This window comes from Anolis carolinensis, chromosome 4 (genome assembly GCF_035594765.1).
Source record: "Anolis carolinensis isolate JA03-04 chromosome 4, rAnoCar3.1.pri, whole genome shotgun sequence".
NCBI lineage: Eukaryota > Metazoa > Chordata > Lepidosauria > Squamata > Dactyloidae > Anolis > Anolis carolinensis.
The window spans coordinates 33,016,723-33,035,746 of record NC_085844.1 but is presented as its reverse complement, the minus strand read 5'-3'; the positions used below and the strand labels follow the sequence as shown (position 1 = coordinate 33,035,746).

At 39.8% G+C, this 19,024-nt stretch overlaps 1 protein-coding gene across 1 annotated transcript in view; it reads left to right on the top strand.

The window, feature by feature from the left end:
• The first annotated feature begins 5,683 nt into the window (after positions 1 to 5,683).
• The window catches only part of ripk2 (receptor interacting serine/threonine kinase 2), a 29,082-nt gene continuing 15,741 nt past the window's right edge, over positions 5,684 to 19,024 (top strand). Inside the window, exons 1-4 of the mRNA XM_008108415.2 lie at positions 5,684 to 6,012; positions 14,689 to 14,842; positions 16,102 to 16,257; positions 18,699 to 18,856. Of these exons, the coding sequence (XP_008106622.1) occupies positions 5,789 to 6,012; positions 14,689 to 14,842; positions 16,102 to 16,257; positions 18,699 to 18,856 (692 nt within the window). The 5' untranslated portion in view covers positions 5,684 to 5,788. The remainder of the gene's footprint in view (positions 6,013 to 14,688; positions 14,843 to 16,101; positions 16,258 to 18,698; positions 18,857 to 19,024) is intronic.

Here is a 19,024-nt window from a genome sequence, read left to right as displayed (position 1 = left end):
TCACCATACAGCATAACCATAGCCATTTTGCTCAGCTACAATGAGTAGTAGGTACATGGATGTCAGGGACATCATTTTGTCCTTTGCCTCAGGCAACAAAATATCTTGGGGTGCTCCTAGTCCCTGTACACACAACAAGTGAAAGGCTGGAAGACAGACCATCATATTTCCACTGAGGACTAGCAAGACTGTAAGGAGGAGGGCAATTGCCAGCCGCCATCCTCTTATTACTATAACCCTGTTGGATCCATTGTAGTGCAAGTATCTGCTTTTAGGAGAGCACATTTTGAGGTAATCGCTTTGTATGTCTGACCAAGCCTGTAGCTTGGGGGGGGGGGTGTTTAGGGGTTCAAACCACCCCCGAAATTTTTCAGGTTAAAAAAAAACAACCTGGTTTACTCATGAATTTTAACTGGTTAACCAAATCCCCATGCTAAGTCTATGAGACGCAAAAAATTAAGAGTCCCTCCAGGCACTATCTCAAGCAGATATTGACAGGTCTGTAGCCGTGGGGTGGTGGTTTAGGGGTTCAACCCCCCCTCCAAAAAAATTTTCTGGCTATGGCCCTGTGTCTGACTATAACGTTAGAAGTCGTAGTTTTGAATTACTGCTCAGCCATGAAAACCAAAGGGTCACATTGAGAAAGTCACAATCTCTCAGCCTCAGAAGAAGGCCATAGAACACCTCCTCTGAACAAATCAAAATATGTGCTTTGAGGGGTTTATTCTGGAAGTCAGTCAGTTAGAGAAGAGTGAACAGAATAGGCATGTGTCTGGAAAAGAAGCAGGTGACAATCAGCAAAGTTAAAAAAAGACTTCTTTCTTCACTAAGAAAAGTGCAGGCAGAAAAATCCCCTTTTTCCTTTCTCTCTTTTAGTAAAGGTAAAGGCTTTCCCCTGACATTAAGTCTAGTCATGTCCAACTCTGGGGTGTGGTGCTCATCAAAATTTCTAAGCTGAAGAGCCAGCGTTGTCCGTAGACACCTCCAAGGTCATGTGGCTGGCATGACTGCATGAAGCACCGTTACCTTCCCATTGGAGCGGTATCTATTGAGCTACTCACATTTGCATGTTTTCAAACTGCTAGGTTGGCAGAAGCTAGTGCTAACAGCAGAAAATCACCCCGCTCCCCGGATTTGAAACACCAACCTTTCCGTCAGCAAGTTCAGCAGCTCAGCAGTTTAACCCACTGCGTCCCCTAGGGCTCATGTCCTCTCTTCTATTCACCCCTTATTTCTCTTTCTCCAAATATAATCCTACAACTAATTTGAAGAGACTTCCAATTTCTTATCAAATTCTAACTTGAAAATGCTCCATTATGCTCCTCTCTAGTTCTTACAGCAACTATTTGGTGGCTGTATCGAATGCCAAAAGGTAGAAGGATATGGCTAGTTACCAGGAGAATACCCTGTAATTAACTTTCCATGATGAACCATTTATTCATTATTCTGAACGATGAGCAGGCCATCTGCCTAACAAAATGTGGTCTTCTTAAACCCTAACAATAATTTTTTTTAATATGACATTCATCTTATTCATTACATTCTAAGTGTATATACCTTAACAAAGTTAGTAACATATAAAATGGCTCTACCCTGCAGTTATATTAGGGACTATTAGGAATTCATGTATATGAATATGGGGGTTAAATTATGCTCTGTTGCTAGCATAACAAACAGTAATAAAGGTTACACAGCAGTCTCCACTGCTTGAGAAAGCAGAGTTAATATGAAACAATATTAATAGGGTGGTTTTTTGCATAAAAGGTCACAACCTCTACTCGTTTTTATCCAGCACCAGAAGACCAACCAAAATCCACTTCCTTTACTCTATTGTCTAGTCTTAGAATTGAGAGAAAGTGCTTCTGGATCATGTTTGGTTCCATTGCTAAGGGGTATTTTCAAGGATTATCAAGATTTATTTGTAACATTGAGCTCATGCGGGAAGAATAAGTGAATCATTAAGCTGGGAGGAATCGATTTCCTTGAGGAGACCAACCCTCAAACCATATTGAATGTGGCCCAAAACAGATGAGGCTGGACTATAAGGAACCAAGGACTCAAGAAGAAATGTCTTCAATTTTTTTTTTCCTGTCCAAAGCACAATTCTATTACATTTGCGTGGTAAAATATAAGAGAAGTTAGAGCCACTTTGGTTTGTGGCTCTCAAACTGAATCACATTTCATTCAGTTTATAGGAATGTTCCTGTAATCGGAAAGTACTGAGGTTTGATCTATGCTTTGCACCGCAAAAGCCAACTAAAGTTGAAAGCCGTAGAAATCTGCCCTGCTGATTGAGGTCACCCTGTTGACAGAATGTTAAGCAAATTACGGTTGGATCCCCATTTAGGCAATTTAGGTGGTTTGCTTTTGACAACAGTGTGGCTAACAATTGATATTGAAAGCCACATTACCATGAAATTGCTTAATGAAATCAAAAGGCTAGCATTACCCTAGCAATGCAGTTGTAGGCTGCACTAAAACATCTGGATCATGAGAAGCTACGAATATATCTGTACTCATCAGATCATATTTGGAGCATTGTGTATATTTCATGTTTTTAGAATACCTTTGACAACTAGGATGCTGAGAAGTCTGGAAAACAAGCCTTGTTCTATAAAACAGTGGTCCTTGACCTTGACTTCTCTGGGTGTTTTGGACTTCCAGCTCTCAAAACCTCTTGGAACCAGAAGAGTTCAGGATTTCAGAAGGCTTTTTGGATTTCGAATATCTGTATTTGCATATATGAACATAATGAGATACCTTGGAGATGGGACCCAAGTTTAAACAAATAATAACTTTATGTTTCATAAATACCTGATACGAAGAGCTAGCCAGAAAAGGCAAGGCAGGGTTGCATTTAACTCCCAAGGCTGTCTCATGGTCCATGAACCATCCTTAAATGCAGAGATGTGCAATGTGAATGTAGAGATGTGAAATAGTAAGGGTGCTCATGTTGGTATAATGCTGCAACTGCCTTGGAATAATAGCTTCATGCGATAAAGTGTTTTGTAAGAATGAGGCTGTATCTACACTGCCCTATATCCTGGGATCTGATCCCAGATTATCTGCTTTGAACTGGAGTATATGAGTCTACACTACCAGATAATCTGGGATAAACAGATAACTTGGGATCAGATCCTGGGATATAGGGCAGTATAAATCCAGTTGGAGCTTCTTTGTCAGAGGCTGCCTTTAATCCTACTTTTGGCTTGCTTTCAAGAGACTGGAAGGTGCATAACAACTTCCTTCAGAAAGCTGACTCTGAGCGGGGTGTGACACTATGGACATGTGATCAAAACCAGACACTGCAGAGGAGTGGAAACTCTTTCCGCAGCTGTAAACAGCTGTTGACAAAAATGGGGCCGCATTTGGGTGCTTGCTTACCCAAGAAGTAGGACTGTTAGTTCACCGGGTGGTGGTGTTTTGTTTTGAAACTTTACAGATCTTGAGACTCAGTTAAGCACATTTCATTTAAGTCACAACAAACTTAACGTTTCTTTGCATGTTGAAACAGAGAGCCTAGTTTATGGTGCCCTTGACAAGGTTTGTTCCGAGTTTTGCCATTGTCATTGTCATCCTCTAAGGATGCATCTGCACAAAGCATGGGCATGATCAACAGTGTTGTTGAAGGCTTTCATGGCAGGAATCACTGGGTTGCTTGATTTTTCTGGGCTCTATGGCCATGTTCCAGAAGCATTCTCTCCTGATGTTTCACCCATATCTGTGGCCGGTATCCTCAGAGATTGTGAGGTCTGTTGGAAACTAGGCAAGTGGGGTTTATATATCTGTGAAATGTTCAGATGGGAGAAAGAACTCTTTGTCTGTTTGAGGCAAGTGTTGTCAATGTTGCAATTGGCCAGCTTGATTATTTATTTATTTATTACAGCATTTATATTCCGCCTTTCTCTCCCTGAAGGGGACTCAGGGCGGATCACATTGCACACAGAAAGGCAAACATTCAATGCCATAACATAGAACAGAGACAGAGACAAGATGCAGGCACGGGCTAGCTTCGAACTCATGACCTCTTGGTCAGAGTGATTTGTTGCAGCTGGCTTGTTTTCCAGCCTGCACCACAGCCCGGCCTTAGCATTTGATTAGCATTTGATGGCCTTGCAGCTTCAAAGCCTGGCTGCTTCCTGCCAGGAGGGATCTTTGTTGGGTTCACACTTAACTTCAAACAGACATTCCACAGATATATAAACCACTTGCCCAGTTTCCTGTATACCTCACAACTTTTGAGGATGTCTGCTATAGAAACGTCAGGAGAGAATACTTCTGGAACATGGCCATAAGGCCCGGAAAACTCACAGCAACCCATGAGCAACACTGTATGATTAATGCAGTTCGGCACCACTTTAACTTCCCTGGCAGACGTCTTGGGCGACCAAAGGCCAACTCAGAGGATTCCATAGCACCAAAGGAGGGTCTCTCTCCTTCTTCTCTCCCTCCCTCCGTATCCGTGCTCGGGTGGGCTGTCTCGCCTTCTCTCCGCCCGCAGCCTCTCCTCGCTGCTCCAGAGCCCGAGCCGGACTTTCCGGGCGGCCAGCGCCTTCGTTTCCCGGAATGAGGAGGAGAAAGGGGAGGCGTCCCCTGGAGCCGCGCCACGGAGCCTCCGCCTCGCTCCGGCAGCAGCAGCAGCAGGCGGGCCAAGAGGCCAGCGGTTGGGCCGGATCGTCCGCCTTCTGGCTCGTCCCCGTCCCGCCGTCGGTCGCCATTGGGACCCGAGGCGACGGTCCCGACCTTTGGGGTTGACGAGCCTCGAATGCCCCACCCGTTCGCCCTCTTGGCCCCTTCGGAGGCTCGGGGCGCTTTCCCCGCTCGCCGCGCCTTCTTTTGGATTGTTCCTGCGGGATTGGCGAAGAGGAGACACGTCCCTTGCCTCTGTGATCGGGAGCGGAATGCCTGAGTGCCTGAACACTTGTTTTGGGAGAGGGAGAGGTCTGCCCTCGGTGAGGAAAGGCAGAAGAGTTGGAGGAGCGCTGGGTGGCCGGTGGGCTTGAGAAGGAGGAGGAGGAGGACGACGAATAAGGAGAACTTTGCCCGGGAACTGTGACGCAGAAAACATTGGGCCCCTTGACTTAGATCAGGGGAAGACTGATCCACGCACCAGGATCCACGCACCACTGTCTGAACCATTTTTGTGTGTGTTGGAAGGGGTGAGGTTTGCCTTCTCCTTGGCAGAGAAGAGTTGGAGAAGTTTACACAGGAGTGGCCGCGTTGCCCACCTGTGTTTTTGGAAGATGCCAAAAGCTAGTGGCTTCTACAGAATTTGGGAGGCCAAGGCAGGGTTCTGAAGGTCCAAAAAAAGACAGCAACTGCGGAGGGCCAGACCTGCTTGGAGGATGTGAGGCAGAGAGAAATTTGCCAGCAGGACATCAGAGGACATTTTAATGGAGACCTTGTTCTCTTTTTGAGGAGGACCCAAGTCTCCTCTTTCAGAAAGTCCTTCATTCTTCTTTTCCCCAGTGAGATCCCGTTCTCTTTTTGAAAGAGGCCTCAGACTCTTTTGGAGCCTCAGTCTCCTTTGAAGGAAAACCTCAGTCTGTCTCTGAGAGAGAGCCCAGCCCCTATTTCAGAGAGGCTTCAGTACTTTAGGAGTAAAACCCCAGACTCTATTGGAGGGAGAGCCCAGTCTCTGTTTCTCATTTTGAGGGAGACCTCAGTCTCTACTCCCAAGAAAGGAAGTTGTGGGGAGATAGCAGAGGGAGCCAAGGTCCTCCTGGGTGACCCCGGGAGAGCTCAGCACACCACGAAGGCCAAGCCGGAGGAGGGCCGCCCCGCCTTGATGGCTGCTGGGGGCGGCAGTGGCAGCATGTGGACCAACGGTGGGGCCCCGGGCACCTGTGCCCCTTGTGCCCTCAGTTACGCACTCCCAACCATCTCTTCCAACAAACTGCCGGACCTGCGTTTCCTCGGCCGGGGAGCCTATGGCACTGTGTCCTCAGCCCGCCATGCAGACTGGCGGGTGCCGGTGGCTGTCAAGGGCCTTCAGGGATCACTCCTGGAAAGGTGAGTCTGCAAGGGGGAAAGAACAGAGTTCTGTCCCCAAACCTCCTAAGAACAACCTTGTGGGGCCTTGACTTCGGAAGGATTTGAATGAGGACTTTCCTAATCCATCCCAAGCCTTTAAGTCAGGAATGAGCCACTGGCCAAAGCTATGAGGCTATCTAACACAGCTTTTGTCTTGTGCAGTTGCCCCCCCCCCAGCTTTAAAACATGGGCCTAGAATCTAGGCCCTAGATAATCTCTAAACATGAAGGAAATGCCCTCCCTTGGAGCATGTTTTTATGCCTAGGAGTCATAAAAAACAGCCTACCCCCAAATTTAAGATAAAAGTAAATGTTTTCCCCTGATATTAGGTCTAGTCGTGTCTGACTCTGGGGATCAGTGCTCATCTCCATTTCTAAGCTGATCCTCTTTTGTGTTGGATAGTAAAATACCTGTATCTGCGAGATCAATATCCATCATTTCATTTCTCCATGTGCGACAAAATATATCCTCTCTAGACATTTATTAGGTCATCCAGTATGACTATGGCAGTGGTTCTCAACCTGTGGGTCCCCAGATGTTTTGGCCTTCAACTCCCAGAAGTCCTAACAGCTGGTAAACTGGCTGGGATCTCTGGGAGTTGTAGGCCAAAAACATCTGGGGATCCACAGGTTGAGAACCACTGCTGTATGGCTACTAAAGCCAAATGCCTTAAATTTGGGCCAAATGTCCCTAATTGTCCCTGTTTTCTCATACCAATGCAAAGTCTGGAGATGTATCCCTCACAGAGAAGGGCATTTGCTTATTTATTTGCTTTATTTTTATCCCACCTTTTTCCCAACATAGGAATTCAAGGCAGCGAACAAAAAATATGAAGCAATGCTCATTGGAACAGTATGGATACACTTAAATATAAATATTTAAATTTTAAAAAATTAAACAATGTAGATAATTTCTACAATTAAAATCATATAGAAGAAAATTGGGGAGGTCTCTACTCTTGAACCTTTAAACCTCCTGTCACTCCTTTCAATAAAACAAAACAAAACAAAAGTTCTCTTCCCATGACAACACTTGGAAATATTGTCTCTGGCCATGATGTAATTAGAGTTTACTTTTTGTCAAATTATCTCTTTGATTTAGAAGGAACTGAATTTTAAATGTTTTAGTATATATTAAATTGTGTTCAAAAGTTTTTGGTCCTCATCCCCTTCCCCCAAGATTTTTATGGTGAGAAGGGATATTGTTATATGTAGTATGTGTCTTTGTGTTTGTAGAACAAACAGTAATAATAACAGCAACAACAATAATCATGCTTTATTTATATTCTGCCCTCTCGCCCCCCATGGGGACTTAGGGCGGATTTACAACAAAAGATGGCAAACATTCAATTTCAGATCCAATTCATAAATAAGAAACATAAAACAAACCACCATGTCCCCAAAAATAATATAACATAACTGATATTAGACATAAATTATATAGACAACAATAACATTCATTTAAAATAATTATTACAATATTATGCAATTAATAATGCCAACGAGGTCAACAGTACCAGCTAAGCCAAAACCAACTGAGTCAGAGTATGATCACAAAAAGATTGCATTTATTTCAATAGATGCTGATGATCATGTTATTCAATAGAATTGACTCTTGTCTGACATCACTGAATTTTTTCTGTGGTTTCAGTAATGTTATATATTCAGCAATTGTAATGTGTAATCGATTATCTCAATCATCAGTCTCAACTAGAACAGATCCACATAATCAATGGGAAGGTGGTGAACTCATTGCTTACATGCCTTCTGTTGAATCAATTAATACAATAGTGTCAAACTTAGTTTTATTGAGAGCCACAACAGCGTTATGGCTGACTTCAAAGGATAGTTGAATCCATAGATGGAGAAACCGAGGATACAGATGGCCAACTATCTTTTTTTTTTTTTTTACAAAGTGGTCAGGGGTCTTTAGTTATTACCCAATTTGGTGTTATTGAGCAACAACTCCAATCACTTTTGATTAACCTCCGTGCAGATTGGGAATAATAGGAATTGTAATCCAACAGCATGTGTGGCTCTGAGGTTGAGTAATGATTAAAGGACATTTTCAAGTCAGACATCATATCTGCAAGCCTTGTATATAAATTCCAATCCCACTATCCTGACTAAAAAGAAGAAACTGCAGCCATCTAGGTGTTACTGTATGCCAACTTCCATCAGCTCCAGTCATGATGTCTAATGATGAGTATTATAGGTGTTATAATCCAGCATCTGGAAGGCCACATAAAATGACATGGTGGGTTGGATTTGGCCTACAGACCTTGAATTTGATACATGTGAGTTAATACAAGCTACTCTAGCTGAGATTAAAAATTCCCTGGGAAGCACTAGAATGACTTGAGCATTAGACTACATAGGACTCTGGGCAGCCAGAGTTCAAACCCCTCAAATCTTGACCAGGTCAACCTCTGTCAGCTTCATGGAAATGCTCTGGTACACCAAATATCCCACATACATATCTTGCCAGGAAACCATGTGATGGGTCCACTTCCAGGTCACCATAAATGGGAAATGGGACGGCAAAACAAATGTCATATTTATGTATTTTTAATTCATGATAGTTTGAGGATTATACATCTTTTTGTTAAATTGGTAGGAAACATGACAGAGAATGTGCCATTAGCCATACTTGCTGGAGGGCTATACAGTAGCTGAGTTGTAGAGTTAACTGTTGGTCATAGTACAAAAAGTAGCATTTCTAAGCATTGCCTCAGTTCTTTACTTCAGTAGTTTTTGTATGCATTCTGGTGGTAAATGCTATTTTTGGCTTAGTGGATCTTGCTCACAAAATCCACAGAAAGTGACCTACAGTTTTATTTATCCAACTATCAATAGAGTTCACTATTTCACTTATTCAGTCAACGTCTGGGAACATATTGAGGGTTGCACTGTACTTGTATTTTTAGTAATTGATCCAGAGAGATTCCGTAATTGCAGAGCACACATGCAAATAATAATACAAATAATTCTGACAGAGCTGAGAAAGTACAAAGGCCCAAATCAAAGTCAAATTAAAAGATTAGATAAAATCCTATTGAGAATGGAGGAAGGACTTGTTGAGTTATGGATTTCAATGGAATGTAATTGCAATTTACAAACTTATGATTCAGTAAAGGTAATCTTGGATTAAAATCCAGATGTATTTAAGGTTTGCCTTCTTGTATACTGAATCTTTAACTGCTAAAATTAAATAGTGAGTTTTAGCTGTGTGCAGATTTTTAAAGAATGAAACAGCTTCTTTCGTTTCTGCTCTTTGTGGTTTGCCAGGAATAGGAAGTGCCATTACATTTGGTAAAGAGTAGCAGAGAAAAGGGAAAGTAAAAAAAGAATGAAGCCAGTGCCCCAATCTATTCTAGCCAGTGTTTTTAGATTACAACTCTCAGAATCTCCCATCCACCAAGAATCATCATCTGTAGGTGTTCTTGGGCTAAAAATACCAGAACTCTTCATCATCAGCTGTGTTAGCTGAAGCTTCTAGGAATTGGAGTCCAATAATATCTTCAGGGTCAAATGATTTTTGTCCTAGATCTAGAGCAGTGGTTCTCAGTCTTTGTTCCTCAAGGTGTTTTGAACTTCAGCTCCCAGAATGCTTGGACAGAATCCTGGCTAGATCTGGGAGATGAAGTCTAAAATATGTTAGAAGACAAATGTTTGAGAACTGAACATAAGACGTTAGAGGAGACACATCTGAGCTTTGGATGAAATTATTCTTAACCACTTGGAGATTTTCTAAACAAAATTATACGAGAGAGAGAAAACAAGGAAATCTATGTAACTAATCTGAACTGGAGTCTTCCGGACAGAAGCTGTTTAAATGAACTAGCTGTTACAGAGCCAAGAAGACATATACAGTAGAGTCTCACTTATCCAACACTCGCTTATCCAACATTCTGGATTATCCAACACATTTTTGGAGTCAATGTTTTCAATATATCGTGATATTTTGGTGCTAAATTCATAAATACAGTAATTACTACATAGCATTACTGCGTATAGAACTACTTTTTCTGCCAAATTTGTTGTCTAACATGATGTTTTGGTGCTTCATTTGTAAAATCATAACCTAATTTGATGTTTAATAGGCTTTTCCTTAATGCCTCCTTATTATCCAACATATTCGCTTATCCAACATTCTGCCAGCCCGTTTATGTTGGATAAGTGAGACTCTACTGTATCAGCATATTCAGTGTCAATTGTATCAATGCCTGAAAGAAACAGAGAATATTTATCTGATTTTGCCTTAATCATCTCAAGTGATTTAGTTCAGTGGATGAAACTAGTAAGTCATATGATTTCTATGATAGGTTTGCTGGAAATAAATAGTTTTCAGTGCTGTTTTAAATTCACACACTATATTCAGCTGTTGAATCTCTTCTAGCAGGTTGTTCCACAATCTAGGGGTGGCTGAAGAAAATGTCTATCCAGATGACCATTGCCAACCGAGTCCTGGCTGACTGGGGTAAATTTCCACTAGAGAACCTAAGTGTATGGGGCAGATAATACAAGAGGAGACAATCCCATAGTTGGCCTGGCCCCAAACCATTTAAACCTTTATAGCTAACAGGCAGCACTTTCTACTTTGCCCATAAAATCATTGGCAGCAAGTAGAGTGATTTTAATATGTGATCATTGAGTATTGATTGGAACATCAGATTCAAGGCATTTTAGACAATCATATAATTTGTTATCTATGCTTGCATGTACATAGGTACAAATATCCCATCCTATCTGATTTGTCATTGATCCACTCTTTTGGACTTAACAGAAATCTACCATTTGCCAAAATATATGATCCTGTGCTTTTCTTTTCCATTTCTAGCCAAATAGCTTAACCATTGGTAAAAATATATCTACAGGAATATCCTTACTTTACACCTTTGCTTTGAAATATGCATTCATCTTGCATAAACATGAAAAGGATGTCTCCTAACCTAGAGTTTGTTGCCATTTTTGTAAGAGGGCTTCTGACAGAATTCCATTCTTGGTTCTGCTAGAGCCTCCTTTAATTATTAATACTGTACATATAACACAATACTTTAACTTTGAAACTACAGGATGATGCCTCCATGGCATCTGCAAGTACATGCTAAAAATATTTTTAGGAAATGTACCCATAATTCAACTTCTGGCTAGTGAGGGCAGATGCAACAGAAGGCGGAAACCTTTGCTTTACTAATTATATGCAGGAGGGAATTCTTGTGATGCAAAGATAAGAAAAAATACATCATGTGCCAAATAGTCACTGTATCGTGATTCAGTTAACAAAATCATTGTGTCCCTAGACTTGATTTCTTTAACCGAGAAAAATAACATAGAAAGAATAGGGATAAGTTCTTGTTCCACAATAAAGAAGAACATTTCAACGTGTTGGTGCAGACTATTTTATCCAGAAGTAACAATTCAATAAAATAGCTAGTGATGTTAACCTTGCATAAAGAAGAAAAAATGGGAGCTTTTTGGAAAGCTTCTTTCAAATATAAATGTCTTGATGCCAGTGCTCTGATTAGTTGGACTCAGCATGGGTTTACCAAATGTTGCCAAACTAACCTTGTCTTTTTTTATTGGTTCAGTGCTTTAGTAGAGAGTAGGAAAGCTGCAGATGTCATTTATGTAGATTTCAGCAAAGCACTTGGACAGGTCTTCCATGATATTTTGATTAACAAATGACCAAATATGGAAACACTATCAGATCACAATTGGTTACTTAAAGAGTTGTAATTGCTCTGTGAGCCAAAATTTCTGGAGGATCAGAAAGTCTTCAGGCTTGTTGTATGGATAATTACTTGTAATCCAGGTAAATGTAGTGACTATAAGTTTGCTATGCATGACTCAGCTTTGAGGTGGCACCATGTATAATGGAGGTAACTGGAATTAGGCAATAGACAGCTAATATGGTATCGTAGTTCTGTAATCATGCAGTGGGGGAAAAAACCCAAATGTTTCAAGAGCAGTACTATGATAGTATTTCCAAAGTTACATGGTTCTGTTATGTAGATGGTTCAGCTAATATTTTAAGTGAGTGTGGTCCAACTTTTAAGTTATCCGAGGGCCAACCAAAATTTAGTATAGGAATGTGAGGGACAGAGACATTTCAGAAAGAAAACTTTTCTTAAAAACTTAAAGCAGTAAGAAGAGTAAACAATTTTTCCCAAATGTTAAATTAAAATATTTTTCCAGTAAGAAGGGCAAGGGCCAACAAAAATGAATTGGTGGGCCGCGGGTTGGAGCACACTGTTTTAAGTCAATACAACACTTATAACAAAGTTTTGGTTACTTATCTGGATTGAATTTAATTGAGTACAAGAACTGGAATTATGTGTGACTTTGGTGAATATGTGGTATACCCTGTGAAAAATCTGAATCCATTCTGTGTGAATAAATCACAGTGGTGATGTCATGTTGATTGTTCAGTATAACAACACAATTGTGGCAGTCTGCCATCAAAGCTATTCTGTTTCTTGGGATGGAATAGTGCCAAAATCTACAGAGAGGTAATTGCTAAGAGTTGCTAAGCAGCACAGGGAAAGATTATAAACTTTGCAGGTGCTGTAGGAAAAGCTCAAGAATCTAATGAGCTGACAGAGAGGAAAGAAAGTGAACAATGTTGGGAGCATAATGTTTGCTTTTTTTTGCATTTATGAATAATTTTGGTATAAAAGCAGTTGATAACCTAGCACATGTATAAATTGAGTAAAATCGTTACACACACATTTGGCCTTCAATAGAAAGACATGTTTTAAATTGATATATGAATGAAGCAAATGCCAGTGGCCCTTGCTTCCAAGGGAAGGGCATTCCTCATGTATTGTGTCACTCTGAAGATGGTCATTTTCCCCATTCTTTCATGATGTCTTACTTCCAGACCCCTCCTACAGACGTTAATCCTTGGGCAGAGATGTTCCTTCAGATAATGAGGTCTCAAGCCATTTAGAACCTTTAAATCATCATTTTGTGTTGCTGTTGCATGACTTCAAGTTATGTCTGACTTATGATGATTTTCTCACATGAGTTTCTTGACCAGCTTTCTTCGGTGATCTGTATTTATTATTGCCTTTCTTTTAGAATAAGAGAGTGTAACTTGTCCAAGATCACCCAGTGGGTTTCAATGGCTGAGCAAGGATTTGCACTTTGGTCACCCAGAGTCATAGTCTTGTAACTAAAACCACTAGACCACACTGGCTCCAAACATGATCATCAGCCCCTTGAATTCAGACCAGAACTTTATTTACAGCCATTACAGTTCCTTCAAATCTGTGCATGTTTTGTGGTTATATTGTTTAATCATAGCATGGGAAGAGACCACAAAGGCCATTCGGTCCAACTCCTTGCCATACAGAAACATATAATTAAATATGACTTTAACTGGTTTTATATAGTCTGTTTAAATTGCGAAACTAATTACTACAATTTAATCTTTTAAAACTTTGGTAATTATTGATGATTTTAAATTGATTTTATTCTGAGCCTTCCTAAAATCTTTAGCTGAAGGTTAGGATGTAAATATTTTTAAAACTAAGTAAAACCAGTGTCATTGTGGTAGCAAACCCCCCACCCCCCAATAGTTTAACAAAGAAAAACAAACAATGGCAAGTCTTGGCAAGTTTTTAAAAGGCCTGACAATCCTCAGGGTTATGTAGTAGGACTGTTAATTGAATGGCAAATGGTGGATTTGAATTCCGAGAACAGTTCAGTCATTTTGAAGAAGTGGCAGTGACAGGAGCAACGTGAATGATTCGTGCATCTGCTTTTTGAAAAGGGGAACTCTGGGCGCTTCCTGTACATAGGAATCTGTGGGCACCTGATGTGGTCAGACCTCTAATGCATATATTCATGCATATGTCTAGACATTTTAGTTTAAAAAATTGACTCCAAAAACTGGGTCAATGTGAGAACTCTGTCTTCACTCTTACTAAAAAGTTGTTGCTTCTGAAAAGATTGGCAAAAGGCAAGAGCTTAGTCTGTTCTGGAAAACTTCTCACTCTACTCTGCTCTCCGTGCCATGGTGCTGCTTCAGGCCCTTTGAATGCCCAGGCGAGGGAAATGGTGGCAGCCAATGCAGCTCACCCCTGAGGTGATGCTTTTCCCTCCCTGTAGAATGAACCTTGCCTTAGTATTTCAGAGACACGTGTTTTAGTTCATACTGAGCCACATGAATCTTGCTTCTCCTTTTATCATTATCACTGTCTCTGGTTGCATCTGTCATCTTATTCTCCTTTGAAGGGTATTTCCCTCTTTGTGAGGGAGAAACTTAGCTTCACTATGAAGACCCCACAACAACTTCATGGTGAAACTAAATTTCTCCCTCATAAATGGTGGAACCTCCTTTAAAGGTATTTAAACAGACTGGAAGGCAATCTATCAGGAGTAATTTGATTGTATATTTCTGCATGGCATGATTGGGTTGGACTGGATGGCCATGGTGGCTTCTTTGGGTCCTTGGGCTGAAGTGAACTTGCTTGTGGCTTTTTAATATGTTGGTTTTCAGGCAACCCATTCCTTTACTCTAAGGGTGCATTCAGACAGCACCAAACACGGGATTAAAAAGAGGGGCAAAAAACCCCCCTAGGACCTCAGAGCAGGTCCCCACACAAACTCTAATGTGATTGCAAAACCGTTTTGTGTTTTTTCCTCATAGCGAGAAAGCCAATCTCTTAAAGGAAGCTGAAATTTTACACCAGGCAAGGTTCAGTTACATTCTACCAATTTTGGGAATTTGCAATGAACCCGAATTTCTGGGCATCATCACGGAATACATGCCAAATGGGTCACTGAACCAACTTTTGCATGGGGTAAGTATGAGCCATGTAAACAGCATTGTTATTGAGTTCCTATTCATTTAGGGAGTTTAGGAGGAAGTTCCTTTTACTGGTTGCCAAGATAAGACACCCTGAAGTAGGCTACATCTGCTGGCCATGCTTTTCTACCAGCCAGTTAGCTTGAAAGGACCAAATGCTGAAAACATGCTATTAAGGGAAGGATCCACTTATATTGGTGAAGTGTATGATCTGTTGTTGACCTCTTATATTGGGGAAGGATACCTTTAGCCATTTAGAAGTTTTGAACTACAATCTTTTGTCATTGACCATGAAGATTATATCATACATGTTGTTTTCTATCCTTATTGCAAATGGCTGTTGACTATCTGGTAACTTTACAGAATTCAATTGGCCTTCATTATCCATGGATTCTGAATCCACTGATTCAACCATCCATGGCTTGAATTTCTTTTTACAATAAATACAAAAAAGCAAATTTTTATGTCACTGTATTACGTAAGGGGGCATTTTACTGCCTTGTTTCATATATTGGGACTTGAAATCCATTGAATTTTGCATCCATGGGGGTTGGAACCAAACTTCAGTGGACACCAAGGGTTTATGGTAGATGCAAAACTTCTTTGTTTCAAAAAGATTTTATCAGTTGTTAGGGATACTTTGATTTTTGGATTATGTGATTTTAATGTTTAAATTAATATGTTTAAACTATGTTTTAATGTTAATGTTATTGTATTTTTATGATTCAGTTGATAGTTGTATTTTATTATTGTTGTGTAAACATTGCATTTTGTCATATGTTTGGAAACTGCTTTGAGTGCCCCATCCAAGGTGAGAAAAGCTATATGCAAGTTAAGTAAATAATAATAATAATAATATAATGCTAACTTACTTAATGTCTTGCTTTTCATCCAATATGGGATCCAAAGTGGCTTATAGATATGTTAAAATACAACTGAAATTGTTTGTAGTACAAAATATGCAATCTTATTCAAAAATACTAATCTAAAACAATTATAGAATATATGGAATTAAGATAAATGTAGAGCAGCTATCTAAAAGGACCTTTTATGGTTGTTTTTTTTTTCCTATGACTGGTGGAACTGAGGTAACTTCCTCCTCCGAGGATGTTGAATTTTGGGCAAGTACTTATAGCGAGATATGAATATAGGATGATATATTGGGGTTAGCATAGCCTTGCATTGCATTTATTCTAAATTCAAATGAAACAATTGTCTATGTTTTTGTTTAATCTTCCTTTTATATTTATATAGAAAAATGTGTATCCTGACATTGCTTGGTCACTAAGGTTTCGCATACTTTATGAAATTGCCTTGGGAGTGAATTACCTTCACAATATGACACCTCCACTTTTGCACCATGATTTGAAGACCCAAAATATTTTACTTGACAGTGACTATCATGTTAAGGTAGGAGTGTCTTCCTATTCTGTGCTTTTCTACAGTTCTAGGAGTGTGTGTACCTTGAGGGTAGGATTTTGCATTAAAAAGGGTTTTCCATCTGAGAGAAATGAAACTGCTCAAAGCCACAGGGGCAAAACCTGAAAAGGAAGTGAAGCCCTATCTTTCATTGCACTGCTAAGCCTGACCTGAGATAGCCATCTGAGATTTCATCATCCTTGGCTAGATTCTGCTGAGATGATTTCTGCCACTAAGGGGTAAGAACCCATTTTTGTTTTCTAGGCAAAAAGGAAGAACAGCAATGAATGAAAAACTTGTCCACAGTCCATTTTTAAATGTAAGGGTCACTTAATCTGGCTATATATCAAGCACCGGCATACAGTGCTACAAAATGCACAACAACCCAGTCTTTGTGGGAAATGCACCAGTTTTAAATTGTGCTACTGGTTTGTCCTCTTAAATTTTGAATTTGGGTGCAACTTAGGTTTGTGTTAAAATTTGAGCAGTGTGCAGAAAATAATTTTGCTTAGTACACGTAGGTTGACATCCTATTGGCTAGTCCCATGTTGTGCAGACTTATTCACTTAACTCCTGAATTAACACAACACAGAGTTCAATCCCATTGATTGAACAGATCTATTCTTTCTCTGTATAAGTGATCACACAGAGTTTTCAGAACATTGTCAGTAAATAATAAGTAGGTTATTAATAAGTAGTAGCCTCAACAGTATGAGGCTACTAAGATAGGAGAGGAACGTATTTTTTATAATGGTGAATGATGCAATAAATCAGAACAGGCTGAGTATTCGTTATCCAAAATGCATAGGATCAGAAGTATTTCAGATTTCTTTGATTTTGGAATACCTGTATTTGTATATATATGTGTGTGTGTATAAATAATGAGATATCTTGGAAATGGGACCCAAGTCTAAACATGAAATTCATGCTTGAACTAGTTGTACAAAAGCACATTGGCTCCAGATAGCAACCCGGTTACAGTCTGGATTGGGGTTGTAGGGGGTATGAGGAAATGATTGATGGCAAGAACTTGTTATTGTAGGTGAGTTGAATCAGAAGAACAGTTTTGCTTTACATATGTGCTTAAAAGACACCAAATGCATGTGCTTTAGTACATGTAGGTTGACATCCTATTGGCTAGTCCCATGTAGCCAATAAATGAATAAGTTGACTTATTCACTCAACTGTTGAATGATGTGTCAACAGAGTTAAATCCCATTGATTGAACAGATCTATTCTAGTAAGGACTAAACAGGATATAGTTCATTGTATACATAGGACTTAGTTTACTCTATTAATCTGTCTCATGCTTTAGGAAAGCATAATAAAGATTTGCTTTGGACTGTTCCTTTCTGTATTCATTCCGTATGTACCAAAGAAAGCGTAACACTATGTGTCTGTCTCTGAAACATAAATTGGTAGATGTTAGGTTGGATTTTCATGATAGATATCTGGCTGATTTACAGGAAATGGATTATTGCTCCCTTGAAGAATTGCAGCAGGAAAGAATGTTTGTCCTTAAATCAGCCTGTTGAAATTGGGAAGGTTTAGGGGCAAATCAACTGTAGATTTATTTGTGAAAAGTGGTCCTGATATTAAACAGTTTGCTGAGCTGTTCATTAATTCCCTACCGAAGAAAGCACTTTAATTCTTAGAATCCTTTAGTTCAAAAAGAATGTCCTTCCTTCCCTGCAACATACAGCATACAGCCACTATTTAGACTTGGTCAGCTGCAAGTACTTATACAAAAGTGACAAAAAAGTAGACCTTCTAGCATTTTCCTCTACTACTCTAGCTGTACAGGACTTTCACAAATAGAAAATGTGCTGGCCTTACAACATGAAAAACACATTCAACCACTTTGAGTCTCCTTTGTCAGAGAAAATGGGGCATAAATACATATAATAAATATAAAGGTTTATATTTGAGGGCATTTCTGTGTGTATCTACACATTGTAGTGTACTTTTGACATTGATCACACTGTGGTTTTGTTATATGTGAACATTCAGGCTTTGATCCCCTCTCCCTCTTTTTAACAAATATTTATTTTTAACTAAATACTGAGGCTGAATCTACACTACCCTATAATCCAGTTTCAGAATGTGGATTAACTGCATTGATCTGGATTATAGGGCAGTGTAGATGAATATAATCCAGTTCAACGCAGTTAGTCCACATTCTGAAACTAGATTATAGGGCAATGTAGATCCAGCTTTAATTTGCTCATCTCTTCCTACCTTTTTATTCCTGTCCTGTTTTGAAATAATGACCTATCTCCAAATGTCATGTTCCTTTTAGTAGAATGACACATTCAGTATAAACAGACTTTCTTTTGTTAATGGGAATAAAATCTTGGATCAAATTCAGTGCATATAATCACTCTTTGTTTAGTCTTATTTTGATTTGTTTACCTCTCCCACCTTTTTTCCAGATTGCGGATTTTGGTTTGTCGAAATGGCGCATGGTCTCCATGTCATTGTCACGAAGTGAGAAGTCAATGCCTGAGGGAGGGACTATCGTCTACATGCCACCTGAAGATTATGATGGCAGACAAAAAACACGTGCCAGTGTAAAACATGATATATACAGGTATTTATATTTTATTTCAGAAATTATGCACATGCAAGATGTAAAGTACAATATTTTCAACAGAGTGGGATTTGAAGATATTTGAAGATATCGAAGTCTCAAATCTGGGGTTATTTTAGTCTCCTGTCTGAAATCCAACATCATGATTTCAACAGGACTAATTTAGTA